This window comes from Humulus lupulus, chromosome 9 (genome assembly GCF_963169125.1).
Source record: "Humulus lupulus chromosome 9, drHumLupu1.1, whole genome shotgun sequence".
In the NCBI taxonomy this organism is placed as follows: Eukaryota; Viridiplantae; Streptophyta; class Magnoliopsida; order Rosales; family Cannabaceae; genus Humulus; species Humulus lupulus.
This window is the reverse complement of record NC_084801.1, coordinates 39,445,679-39,459,575: the sequence shown is the minus strand read 5'-3', so window position 1 is coordinate 39,459,575 and position 13,897 is coordinate 39,445,679. Positions and strand designations below refer to the sequence as shown.

At 37.9% G+C, this 13,897-nt stretch overlaps 3 protein-coding genes across 3 annotated transcripts; 2 read left to right on the top strand and 1 right to left on the bottom strand.

Moving 5' to 3' along the window:
• The first annotated feature begins 1,671 nt into the window (after window positions 1-1,671).
• LOC133799632 (transcriptional activator ptaB-like) lies at window positions 1,672-2,433 on the top strand. Its single transcript, XM_062237629.1, has 2 exons — window positions 1,672-1,860; window positions 1,951-2,433. Exons 1-2 carry the CDS (start codon window positions 1,672-1,674, stop codon window positions 2,431-2,433), a joined length of 672 nt encoding a protein of 223 aa, XP_062093613.1.
• Window positions 2,434-3,712: 1,279 nt separating this feature from the next.
• Window positions 3,713-10,988, bottom strand: LOC133802635 (subtilisin-like protease SBT2.2). The gene is made up of 10 exons (XM_062240986.1): window positions 10,236-10,988; window positions 9,383-9,542; window positions 8,853-9,250; window positions 7,640-7,735; window positions 7,456-7,528; window positions 6,960-7,242; window positions 5,783-6,114; window positions 5,443-5,707; window positions 5,033-5,314; window positions 3,713-4,426 (listed from the first exon to the last, which is right to left on the bottom strand). Exons 1-10 carry the CDS (start codon window positions 10,451-10,453, stop codon window positions 3,990-3,992), a joined length of 2,544 nt encoding a protein of 847 aa, XP_062096970.1. The 5' UTR covers window positions 10,454-10,988; the 3' UTR covers window positions 3,713-3,989.
• A 1,773-nt stretch (window positions 10,989-12,761) lies between these two features.
• LOC133799631 (uncharacterized) lies at window positions 12,762-13,319 on the top strand. The gene has a single exon (XM_062237628.1). The coding sequence runs from the start codon at window positions 12,762-12,764 to the stop codon at window positions 13,317-13,319; it is 558 nt and encodes a 185-aa protein (XP_062093612.1).
• The last annotated feature ends 578 nt before the right edge of the window (window positions 13,320-13,897 follow it).

Sequence of the window (13,897 nt, the reverse complement as noted above, 5' to 3'; positions counted from 1 at the left end):
GGTTTTGGGGTTAAAAGCTTTTATAAACACTTGGAAGTAAGATAGAGTGATATTTTAGAATTGAGGTGTAGATCGAAGTTCTAATCTATCCAAGGTATTAGGTATTTTTTATCCTCAGGTTTAGTTCATTATAGTTCCTCTTATTATTTTCATTTTCGTCCAAATCCTAACTTGTTATAATGACTTTTGGTTAAGTGTTTGATTTCTTTGAAACTTAAGATTTTTGGTAAGTTCTTATCTTAATGGTTTAGATCTTTTCTTCATCTTATTTTCTTTAGGAAACTTATGATTTTCACTGTTTGGTTTTAGGAGTTTCCAATCCCGCTCTTGTCTCCAATATCCCGGATTTTGGTAAGGAAAATTAGGTAGTTTAGTTTATGATCTAGTTTATGTTTTGTATGACCTAACATTTCAGGTACAATAAAGGGGTCAGTGTATCTGGACCTAATGTGTCAAATGATGTATGACTGACTTATGTCCGCGGCTTAATTGCCACCCCTATATAAGCACTTATTGTTTTATTATATCTAACTTGTTATTATGATTATGACCTATAGTTACAATTATGACTTATGACTATGAACTATGACTTAGATTTGATTTATGATTATGACTTATGCTATGATATGACCTAGGATTTTATGATGTTGTATGATTAGTATAAATAAGTTTTGTTACGACTCTTGTGAAATTATGATATGTTGATTAAAGGATTATATGACTAACTCTTGTTTGTATTTTCCTTATTGGGCTTAGAAGCTCACCACTTATGATGTTATTTCAGGCAATTAAAGATAGAAAGGCTGATGGCGAGCGGGACCTAGGAGCTTCATGATATACTCGTGGGGACCATATAGTCGAGGAAGATCAAGCTATCACGTAAGGCTCGCCCTTATAGCTTCCGCGATGAAGTGCGAACCCATTTGTGGCACCCGGGGGATAGAGTTTTTAGCTGATTTGAATATTAATTCAAGGGTATGGTTTGCCCTATTTATTTTTATTAAAGAATGTTTTCTTTTAAAGGTTTATTTAAATGTTGCTCATTTTAATATTGTTTACCTTAAAAAGATTCATCTGATGACGTGGCAAGACCAGTACACACGTGGGATGCGCTTGACCATTTAAGCAATTACGTTTCTAATCGACCATCAATCACAATAGAATTCACTCGGCTGAAGGCATATTCTATGGGCGACCAGGCCGGTCGCAGTATATCAAATACTTTCTATAGATATGTAATCTCACATTTATGTGATAATTGTAATTTCCATTATTATCTGAGATATGCTTGTATTAAATGTAATCAAGGCCCACCGGCCCATAAGAAAATCCTTGAGCCTATAAATAGGACATTTGAAGGATCTTTGGGATCTGGGGAGAGAGAATTATTGTTTTTACGCAATACCTTGTATCTTTTGTTGAGCTTGTGAAACTCAGTAAACCATAGTTTGCTGATCATAAGTTTTCATATATTAATAAGAACACTAAGTGGACGTAGGTCATTACCATCTCTGGGGCCGAACCACTATAAATATTTGTGTCATTTATCTTTTTGTCTTGAATTCATCTCATTTCTATCGTTTTACTTGACTCCGTGTCGTTGACCAAATCTAGGGTCAACATTTTGGTACTTTCACTGAGAGCTTGAACTCGAGACCTCCAGAAAGAAAAATGGCGAAAACAACTAGGAAAACTGGGCAAACATTTGGGACTGCGCCAACTCAACCTCATCCACAAGGCGTGGCTGAAGATGAGCCACAAGTAGAATTGGAAGATGAGAAGATGGATGCTGAAACTTTGACAACGAATCTGATTGTGCTGCAAGAAGAATTAGCCAATTCGTGGGCTAATCAAGAGAATGTGGCTGAAACAATGGTGTTGCAGCAGAGGGAGATTGATAGGCAGTGCCAAGAATTGAATGAGAGGCAAGTCGACATGGGCCACTGGTAGCGGGATGCCACCGCCGCCCTAGAGGCAGCCATTCAGTTGGCCCGGGGACAGCATGCGCCTACCTCCCAACCGGATCAACCACCTAATACTCACCCACAGCAAAATCCACAATTAGATCATCCCCAACATCACCACAATCCGCCACAACCAGCAAACCCTCTAAGGCTGGAGCAACCCCCTACTGCTCAACAGGAAAGGTCATTCCAGGATCCTGAGCAGCAGCCACCCTCTCGTGCTGGTCAAGAAAATCCCCAGCAACATAGGCAGTATAGGGCTGGGCAGCGTCCTAGAAGTCCTAGACGCCGGACGGCAGAGGAACAAAACCCTCCGAGCAGAGGACAACGTCCTTCTGCGAGTAGAAGGCAGGTGGAATCAGGCTCTGCGGTCAGGGGTCCCCCGCGACATAATAATGTTCGGGGACCTACTGACCAACGCAGGCCTCCACCTACCTATCGGGACATTCCAGCAGGGAGAGGGAAATAGTGCGAACAGTAGGTCGCACCGTCACCGGTCACAATTTAGAGATGACCATGATTATAATGAGGCAAATTCTGGCAGGAGAAATGTTATTTGGCGACAAGAGAGGGGTGAAGAGCAAAATCCTCTACCAAGGGAGAACCGACCGATAAGCCAAAATGTTGGGGGACAACCTAAACAGCCCAACGTCTTTGATCGACTTGGCACGAGCGAGCAAAGGCGTAGGGAGGAAGATTTGAGGGACGTCATTAATGATAGAAGGAAAAGACACGATGAGTATTTCCCCCAGCGCTGGTCACTCCCACAGTACCAGATGTTGTACAGGCCCAGCTCGATGGTTTAAATCAGGTCGTCTAGCAGCTAGTTGGAAACCGGACTTCCCATATAGAGTTTGATCGGAGAAAGGGCATTCTATTTGTACAAAGAATCGCGATGGTAGAGACTCCAAGAAAATTTAAAATGTCGGTCTTGCCCAACTTCACTGGATTAGAAAATCATGTATCTCACGTTAACAAATTCGATATACAAATGGACATCCAGAATGTGTAAGACGATGCTCGGTGCAGAATTTTTCCAGCAACTCTATCCGAAACGGCTCAGGAGTGGTTTTTTAAATTTCCTCCAGCTAGTATAGTCTCTTGGGAAATGTTCGTAAATGAGTTTTATAGAGAGTTTCTATGCTGGTCGGGTGCATCCAACCGAGGCCAATCAGCTGGTCGAAATACGCTAGAAGGAAAGAGAAACTTTTAAGGGGTATGTTCAACGCTTCATGCGAGCAGCTGCGGAGGCTAAGACGGTTGGAGATGAAGGAAAGATGGTGGCTCTTACTGCTAGGGTACGACACCACTCATCTCTTTGGAACAGTCTGCGAAAGAATGGAGTCAAGAGTACTCAGGAATTTCTGGATCAATCAAACAGGTACATCAAGCTCGAGGAGACCATTGCCAATGAAGGGAAGTCTCCCACAAACGACCAGGGCCCAAAAGAATCTTCCGCCAAAGCTACCAATGAGTCTGGGAAGATCAATGGCAATGACAAAAATAATGAGAAGAACGGGGAAAAAAAGGCAAACCACGAGCCGACAACATCCGATAACAAGCGCCCGAAACAAAATAGATACGAGCTGAAGTTCACCAATTATACGGCACTAGTCCATAGCCGAGCAGAAGTATACCAGGCCACTCACAACTGTTCCAAATACCGATCTATACACCATCATGTAAAAAAAAATAGAAGTACAACTTATCTATATACCGATCGATCAATAGTGAATAAAAACAATCACTACCCAAAAAATTTCCTATAAATATATATATAGAGAGGGGCAAAATAACCTATCAAGTATTATTGATTACAGCATCTACATTACAGAGCAGAAGCTTCAAAATTTACATGACAGAATGTCACAGCATTTACAAAAAACGAATGAAAAAATTAGGCAAAGGCAACTAAACAAAGAGAGAAGGTAAACCCAACAAAAGGATAAGATAAGAACAAACTACAGGGTAAAGGGTAACCAAAAGAGAATAATAATATTAATAATAATAATGTATCTGCCAAATTTAGCTGTTAGTTGTTGTGTTACTATTATATGTGATTTTCACAATAACTGACAAGGGAATGTTGAGAACATGACCTTTATTTCCAAAAAGTCCAATCCTTCCAAAGCTAGCTACTGAGTTGTTGGCTGTAGCATTTAGTACTATTGTCAAGACTTGCTTCTGTCCGCGGGTAATGTAAAAGTGGGAAGGAGAAACCTTTGCTGAAACTCCATAAGGAGGGCTCCAACCCACACTGTAAGTCTCATTGTTGGCGATGTTTAGCACTGATCTCAGGACTGTTCTCGATTCATTAAGTTTTGCTAATGTGATTGAGGGTAGGTTTAAATCAGGGCCAGGGATGGTGGAATTGTAAACCCAGCAGTCTTGGCCTGTGTAGTTCCTAACCACAGGAGCTGATCCATTGATGCCACATAGAAATGACATATAATCATCATAACCTACAAGAAAGTAAAAAAATAATGGCAATGATCACTAACATGGTATACACAAAAAATAATGGTTTAAGTGAAATATAAACATAAAATGGTTGATAATGTTGAAGACACAATTGCATTTGATTATGCGAAATCCATGTCATTGTCCTCAATTACTTTCAGGTTGAAAGGCCTAAATCCCTATCAAAACAAGACCACCGAAGAACATTCCCATATTTACACAAGGGGATTAAAGAAACGATCATTAAAACCATGACCAGGTTTTCTTTTTTAAGTTGCTGATTTTAAAAGCTTAGACTGACATGAAACCAACCCAACCACACGCTGAACTTTGGATACTTGTGTTGTTTTTGTCCCAACCCAACCCAACCAACCTAACAAGGTTACACATTTTTAAGCCTGGAGAACAAATTAAAACCAGTCATCCAGGTGGAGCAAATATTTGAACATAAAAAACCTATCTAATAGCTTTGGATGCTTGTGTTGTTTTTGTCCCAAAGTGCTGCCTAATGGAAAACAAAGCTCACAGGAACAATCAGGATTTATTATACATCAACAACAGGTAATTTATGAGCTGAACTACAATGTGTTAGATAAAGAGCAACATACTGGAATCAAATATCAGGCCTGGGTTCAGTGCTGCAGTTGCATTCACAAAACCACTGCCCATGTCAAAAGGTGTTGCGGGAGACTGATTTTGATCTGGATTGGCATAAGCACGCTGAGCCATTATTGGCCCACCATGCTTATCATATAGAGAAGCTGATGTGGAAAGGGTAGATGCAATTGCTGAAGGACTGAAATTTGGATACTTCTGCTTAATCAGTGCAGCAAGCCCGGAAATGTGAGGAGCAGCCATGCTTGTGCCAGACATCATTGCAAAGTTCTCACCTAATGGGTCAATGCCAAAATAAAGATTATCATTCATATAACAATACTATGAAGATAAACATTAAGAAAAATCTCCTAACTGGTGCTAAGACAAATTTCCATCCTTTGTAACGACCAGGAACTCATACCAAGAAATTCAACCGAGTCAGCTCCAGCAGAGCTCCAAGCAGCCCATATAAAATTTCCAGGAGCCACCAAGTTGGGTTTCATTATGTCAGCATCGTCAAGAGAGTTATCTTCAGGATCTGGTCCCCTAGCAGAGTAAAACATTATCTTTGGAGCAGAATTACTATAATTTGCCTTTAGTCCACCACCAAGTTTTGCAGTAGCCTTAAATTTGACAACTTTGTTACCCTCTTTCTCCAAAGAGGAATTGTAGTATTGAAGCAAAATCTGCCAGAAAAACCACAAAGAATTAGTTGTGAGAGAGATTCTACAAATTACATCCACCTAAAGGGAGTCCTGTACCTTGGAATCTTCCGGGGATGGGATTATGATACCGGGCATATTCATTGGAACTGGATTAAGCTGAAAACCAATTACAAAAGGATCCATATAGAACACAACACCCAATGCACTTAAGTTTTTGGCTGTTTCAAGAGCTTGTTTGATTGTGGAAATTCCAAGCACAAATCGAATTGAATAGCTACAAATTAAAAGATTTCCTTGGACAAGATCACTGTTGAAGTAACTTGAGTATTGGCATTCACCCACATACATATCATCGGAAACTGTTGTGTCATTGTTTAACACATGAGCAGCCAAAACTAGCGTGTACATTGTATCATTCTCAGTTCCAGCTGAATAAAAACAGATAACATTAGATTACTAGCAAGTGTAGTTGATGAAACAGTTGGCTACATGTAAGTCGCAATAGCATGCATCATTAGGCCTAGTCATACAAACGGTCATTTGCTGTCCTGTAAAAAGAGCATTGCAAGTATATGCCTTGAAAAGAAGAAAATGAAAGTTGATTTTAATAACATGAATCATTCATCATGTGCTATGGTTATTTATATTTCAACTTTCTAAAAGAGGTTTAGGTAAACCTGCTCAAAGAATTTATTATGCCCCTAATGTGGATTATTAACCACCGTGAAACTAGTTCTGAAATTGGTCGCCAATACCTAGAATTAATATGTAAAATTAGTAATATGTGGTTTTCAAACAATCCACTTTCATTTCCCATGATTAAGGGTAGTCATTAATATAAAACTTTGGCAATTGTCCAGATAGAAGAACTAGTCCTTACTCAATTCTATCTCATTACACTCCAGCTTGTAATTAGGTATACTCAAATTTCTGTGTTCTCCCTTGCTGATATATTTAGAAGCATAACTTATTATTATCATAACCTTTATTTATACATCTGAACTCTAGAATTCTCACATAAAATTATATCGTAATATCCATATATAGATTTGATTGTTTCTTTCCTTCTTGTCTAATCTAGATAGTTTTCTTTGAAGCCAGTTAGTGATTACTAAACCTAGGAGGATATATCTCAAACTCAAACCATGTTAACTTCCAATTTTCACCAACATCATAAAGTACATACACGAAGCAAGAAACTAAATTGTCAAGTAACAATCCTACATGATATATTAAAAAGAAATAAAATAAGCATTTGCAAAGGAAAACTTACGTGCAAGACCAACTCCTTGAATAGTAACATTGTTGCCAAGGACTATAGAGTTACTATAGATCCTATCATGAGAAGCAGCACCCACTGTGAAGATCCATGGACTAAATGAAGACACACTCTTTGGGGATGGTCCAGTGTTTCCCGCTGCTTGTACAACGAATATGCCAGCCTTCACAGCTGATAAGAGTGCCATGTCTATTGGATTAAAAAATGTTGCAATACCAGGAGGACGCCTGTTTGGAGTGATTGATAAGCTTATTATGTCTACCCCATCCTGAGCAGCCTGAGAATAAACTTAATAAAGTTAAAAATAAGGTATGGGCGTAACTTCAACCATCTGAGCTGAAGATCCACAATTAAAACAAACAAACCAAAACAAAAAAAAAAGAAAGACAAATTATATCATATAAACTGTCCTATTGTCTAGCACATGTCGCACAATTAGTTCTGTAAATATTGCAGATAAAATAAATAATAAAAAAGCAATTTTATATACTTGGTCTATTGCAGCAACAACATCTGCAGCAAAGCCTCCGAAGCTCTTGTACAATGCCTTGTAAACGGCAACACTGAGAAAGATACACATTAGTTTACATTAGTTAATACAGAATATCTTGCCCGAAATATTTAAAGAAAAATACAGAATGCATTAGAATATCTAAAAAGATCTAGATAATTACTGTGAACGAGGAGCCATCCCACTTGCATTTCCAAAGCAATGCCCTGATACCACAACTGGAACCCCATGGTTTCCTGCAGCAACAGAAGCCGTGTGCCTGTACATTATATCAAGATCAATCAGCTGACTCTTGAAGAGTTAAAGAGGCAATAGGGGAAAGAAAAATTACTATAGATTTTTTCCTCAAATCATCTAAAATATTTGTGTATTTTATATAAATATATTTACCTTTCTCATCGAGTATGTCATTTCAAGATTTATATAATTATACTTTACATTCAAATGAATCTACTGGCAGTGTTTGTGCTTTATCTAACAGAAATATGAATGAACAAACAACTGTGTATCAATATCTAAATGTTTGTGCATTATCTAAATGGAGACTTGGTGTGGTGCATGCCCAACTTGGGAAACAGACAAAAGACAATAATATAGCAACAATAACAATATCAATTATACTACTAATAATGAAAAAATTTAGTTTCCGTTTAAGTAATAAAAACAACACGTGGCCAAGCACAGAGCCAGCTCATTAGCAGCTTTTTTTTTCTTTCCTTTTTTAAATTTTCTTTTAATAGCTAAAAATATGACAAAGCTCCAATGAAAATTTGAAAATATAAAAGCACCCCCATGAGCTAAATTCAAAGGTCATCTCTGTAAACGATAGACAAATTGAGAGATTTGGGAGTGTGAAAAGTGATTTCTGTATTGAATAAATAATTACAGATACAAGAGAGTTTATATACAATAATTAAGCTTGACAAAACTAACTCTAACAAACTCTGTAACTAACGCTAGTATCAGTGACAATTAGCTGTAACTAACTAACAGTCAGCACAACTAGCTATTGCTTAACAGACTATCTTTTGCCTGAGTCTAAAGCATTAACACACTATACTTATCAACTAGATCTTCTGACACCCCTAAGAGAGCCTCTATGCAGCTTCTTTGACTCGTAGAAAAATTTATTACAATACATACCTATAATACGGATATCAATTCAACCGAACAGCAATGTTTCCTTTTTCTTTCTCTAGAAAATTGATAAATGTACACGTTAAATTTCACAAATTCTGACTGCAACCTAGATTCAAAACTCATGAAAGGAAAAAGAAGAGGCAGTAATGCTACAATTATGAAGCAGAGACAATCAAAAGAGGGTCAAAGGCAGAAAAGTTAAGTACTATATATTAAGAAAAGCCGCATACACTCACGTTCCATGGCCATCGCCATCAAATGGTGAAGCATAGTCCTGAGATGCATTGAAGATTCCCCTGGTTATAGCTGATGCTGCAAAATGACGAGCCCCAACAAGCTTCCTATTGCATGAACCCGATGGAAAATCTGGAGTAACTTCACAAATGCCTGAAAAATGGTGAGGAACTGGATATTGACCATCACTGGTGTCATCTGCAAAACTTGGGTGATTTGGATCAATGCCAGTATCAATAAACCCAATTACAATTCCTTCTCCGGCGAATTCATATCCACCTTGTTGGGCCCAAGCCCCTTGTGGCAAACCCAAAAACTGAGGAGTATGGGTAGTTGCTGTTCTAACCGAGAAATCCATAACCACATTAGCCACTTCTCTTCTCCTTGAAAGCTTATCTGCCTTTTTTAACACATGATGCAGACAAATCAAACATTCTTATATGACCAATATGAAAAGACCAGACAGCACTAAGTTTAACAGAAAAACAATAATAAGTACAATGGTGTTAATTGTATTTGAATGATATAATACCTGCAGTGGCGAAACATACACAGCAAATCCATTAATCAAGTAATGGTAACTGTACAGCTTCAGATACTTTTCCCCTTTCAAAGTCCTTCTCAATAATGAATCATGAACTCGTGCAATATAAGAACCATAGCGTCTATCCGTTCTTGAAATATTTCTAAATCTAAAACAAGACATTCAAAACATCATCAAAAGAGATGCATAGTGACTCAAAAAATGCAAGCAAATAAGAGGACAGATCCAACAAGGACAAAAAAAAATGATCATCCACACTGTTCTTTAGTCACTACTATACTCGAAGACTACTACATCATACAATGATTAATATGTTGGGAAAAATACACAATATATGAATACAAGTTTAGACATGTTTCATGCGAGACAATTTCCTTAGAAAGTTCAGCAGAAGGAACACAAGTAAGATACTCAAGTAATGTACAAACCCCCTTTCAAGTAGAAAACAGTAACTAACTACCAATGTTCACACAGTTATACTTTTTTTTAATCCAAATGTAACACAAACCCGAGACATCCTACGATGATTCATGTGTACTAACTTCTGTTGGGTGTACTTGAGGAACCATTTTAAGGAGCAAAACGGAAATTCAATATATATATATATACAACACCAAATAAACCTAATTTTTCTTTTCATGAAAATTGTTTTTGTACAACAAAATAAAAACCTCCATATCCGCAAATTCTCGAACTAAAACGAAGAAAACACAAAATGGAAGTAAAATAAATAAATCTTCTTTTAAAAAAAAAAAAAAAACTTTCTTGAACTTCCAAGTAATTTAAATAAGATTTCAGAAATTAATTAAAAATTAAAATTAAAGGATGGGAAGAAAATGACCTTCTTTTATGAACGTCGAACTTTCCATAAGCACCGTGTCTGGAACTATGATTTACACTTCTCATCTCATTATAGTAATGAGCAGTAGCTTGAGCTTCTTTAAGAGTAACAATATAAATAGCTGTAATGTCTTCATCCGAATCCTCCTGACAAAACGTACTAATATACATCCCAAAACAAATTACTACAATCAAATAAACTCCATAAATGCTCCTCATTTCGAGACCACACCACAAAATCCCAGTAAGGAACTAAACACAACTCCAAGATTTGTACTAAAATTGCTTTCTAAGCTCAACTCCTCAAAAACCCACATCCACTATTTGCAGAGCCTTTGAGCTAATGCCAATGAGGCAGAACCACGAAGAACCCAGATACCCTTTTCTACTGGTCGAACATGGCAGTAAAATGAAAGTACTGAAACCCCATTCAGTAACCACACATGAAGAGTGGTGTAGCCCTTTATGGTGGAGAAAAAAAAAAGAACCCCTTTGTTCACTTTTGCTTGTTTCTAGAGAGAGAGAAAGAGGGGAGAGAGAGTAAACAAAGATGAAGTTAGGAGAAGGATAATTAATAGCTGGAGGAAGTAATGTACATGGAGAATTTGCAACTTTCTTGGGTATTGTGCATTTGAACGTTTTGTTTATTTAGATGTGAAAAGAAAAAGGTTTCAAAGTAAGTGAGACGGACTAAGAAAGAAAGAAATAAATTGAGCCGTTTTCTTTTGTTTTTTTATTATTACGCTGTTTTTTTTTAGTTTTTTCCTTTTGTTGGGTTTCTTCTGGGTGTCCTTTTGTGCAATCTGAGATTTTAATTTACATAAAACTTCTAACTAAAAACAAAGGCCTATACCATTATCCATGTTTGTACATATCATATTCATATACAGCTATTTTTTGGGTGTTTTTTTAAGATTAAGGGTATGATGAGTCAGAACCCTTTTGTTTTGACCCTTGTATGCATTAATAGTCTTTTTCTCTCCAACGTTCCAAATATTATTATATCACCCGTGACATTTATATATATATATATATATATTTAAATATAAGATACAGAGAAAATTAACATGAGGGTGTAACAATACTGTGTGACTGAGTGGAGGTCTTGTGGGACGGTGGTGTTGGTTGTGGTGGTGGTGGTTATATAAAATCACTATTTGAGCTTATGGCTTAGAAAGTGCCCATGTGAAAAGTTGCAGAAATCAGTGGAATTTTTTTTCATTTATATTGTAATGCTTTATTCTCTATGCTATTTTAGAACAATTGGATTGTGTTACTAGAATAATAGCGTACCACTACTTATACTAATAGGTGGCAAACATGCCTTTAACTCTCTAAAAATTACTTTGTTTCACTTTCTAATGAAGGTAATTTGAAATTGCTTATTCATGTAATTTTGTAGAGAGTGCAATTTGTGTCAATTGGTTTGTCACTACAGCAACAGAGTGAGTCTTAATTCTTTTGCACAATTTGATATTTTTATTATTGGATAGTAGAGTTTTACTAGGATATGCCATGTTTGTTACTTTATTTTTTTATTTTTTAATTAAAAGTAAACTTCATGGAAGAGGCAAAGCCAAAGCAATTACAACAAAGCCGGGACCAAGCAAATTAAGGCCACCAACAGATGGGCGGTCTAGGCCACCATGTTTCGGCTTGGTCCAAAGATAATGCAAGTTGAACTAATGAATGAGCAAGCTCATTACAACCTCCTATGGAATAAACAAATGAGATAAAAGTAGAACTCTCTCTCAACATATAAATGTCAGCCAAGACCACTCCAATTGAAGAAGAAGCAACTAATGTTGAGAAATAGAGAATGGTCTCCACCTATTCTAAGAGAATGGTGGCCCAAGAATTGGTTGAAGGAATATTCTGTTGTACTCTCAATCATTCCCATCATTGTGGTAGTCAATTAATTTGTTACGATTGCATTGTTTTCTGTGTAAATATTCTATATACATGTTACCTGCTTATTGAGCCATTATTGTACACAGAGGGTTATAAATACTATCCTATTTCTCAGCTACAATTGAGTTGAGCATACAATTTTATTTTCTCCTCTTTTCTACCTCTTATTGTTTTCAAACTTGGTATCAGAGGCCCTAGTCGGCTCTGCCTCATGTCGACTCCTGGTGGTGACAAAAACCCTAAGTCTAGATCTCCCCCTGCTCCCGCTCCCACAGGCAGCACTGTTGTCCATCCATCTCCAAATGTTGTCTTAGCTCCCTCTTCTTCAGCCCTTATTACCTCTCCTCTGCCTTCTCAACAACCTCAGTTTGGAAATACCCTCACACAATTGTTTGCCCTCAAACTCGACTAGAACAATTTCACCCTTTGGAAAACGATGGTCTCTGCCATCATTCGGGGGTACCACCTCGGTGGTTTTCTCACAGGGGCAACAGTGAAACCTCTTGAGCTTCTTCCCGTTTCTGATGATGATTCCACCGCTTCGCCCCAACTCAATCCTGCTTTCGAGCAGTGGATTGCTTTAGACTAGCTCCTACTCAGTTGGCTTTACGGCTCCATGAAGAAAACTATTGCTACCAAAGTCATGGGCTCTGACTCCTCCACTGCCCTTTGGCGTAACCTTGATGCGTTGTATGGTGCCTATTCTAAATCTCGGGCAGATGAGACTCGCACGAAGATACAGACTACTCACAAAGGCTCGTCTTCCATGGCCGACTATTTGTGTCTCAAACGTCAATGGGTTGATACTTTGTCTCTCGCAGGTGACCCATATCCTAATTCTCAACTTATTGTCAATGTCTTTTCTGGTTTGGATATGGAATATCTTTTTGTCATTTTGCAAGTTGAGGCTCTCTTTTATACTTCTTGGCCTGAGCTGCAGGATCTATTACTCGGTTTTGACAGCAAGATGGAACGTCTTGTTGTTCTCTTTGGTTCCACAGTGGCTTCACCTCAAGATTTGCTGGTTCACACACCTCCTTCATCTTCTCCACACAAACGTTCTGCTTCCCAGTTGCCTTCTGGTTTCTCACGGGGTTCTTCTCCAAACCGCGGAGGGGGAGGAAGTCAGTCATGTGGCAGAGGAGGTCGTTTTAGTAGTCGGTTTAATTCTTAGCGTCCCACCTGTCAAGTTTGTGGGCGATTTGGCCATTCTGTCGTTGTTTGTTACAATCAGTTCGATGAACACTACATGGGTTCTTCTCTAAGTGGGTCTTCACAGCATCAACCATCTCACAATCCCTCACCGTTTGCCTTTGTTGCCACTCCTGAGATGGTAGAAAATGAACATTGGTATGCTAATAATGGATCTAGTAACCATGTCACAACTAATATTGGGAACTTACATCAGAAAGTTGAATGGGAGTCTTCGATTGTTGGTGATGGTAGCTCCCTTACCATATATCACACTGGTAATGGTATTCTTCACACAAAATCAGGCCAAACACTTTTGCTAATAAATCTTTTACATGTTCCTAAAGCTACAAAAAATTTCATTAGTATATCAAAACTAACTTTGGATAACAATGTGTTTATTGAGTTTTTCTCTAATGGTTGTTTTGTGAAGGACAAGCAATCAGGGAAAGTGGTGCTGCAATGGAAACTTAAGGATGGCATCTATCAATTTGATACACAATCTCTCCATCTCAACCGTGTTCAGTCTACCTAAGTCGAGTCTCCTTATTCCAAGAAGCT

Bases quoted from the DNA above. Each gene is read 5' to 3' on its own strand.
- LOC133799632 (XM_062237629.1), top strand. From the start codon at position 1,672: ATGGCGAAAACAACTAGGAAAACTGGGCAAACATTTGGGACTGCGCCA. The intron at 1,861-1,950 runs GTGGCTGAAACA...GGCCACTGGTAG, and splicing joins CGTGGGCTAATCAAGAGAAT to CGGGATGCCACCGCCGCCCT.
- LOC133802635 (XM_062240986.1), bottom strand. From the start codon at position 10,453: ATGAGGAGCATTTATGGAGTTTATTTGATTGTAGTAATTTGTTTTGGG. The intron at 9,543-10,235 runs GTCATTTTCTTC...GTCTTGTTTTAG, and splicing joins TTCGACGTTCATAAAAGAAG to ATTTAGAAATATTTCAAGAA. The intron at 9,251-9,382 runs GTATTATATCAT...GTGTTAAAAAAG, and splicing joins TGTATGTTTCGCCACTGCAG to GCAGATAAGCTTTCAAGGAG.
- LOC133799631 (XM_062237628.1), top strand. From the start codon at position 12,762: ATGAAGAAAACTATTGCTACCAAAGTCATGGGCTCTGACTCCTCCACT.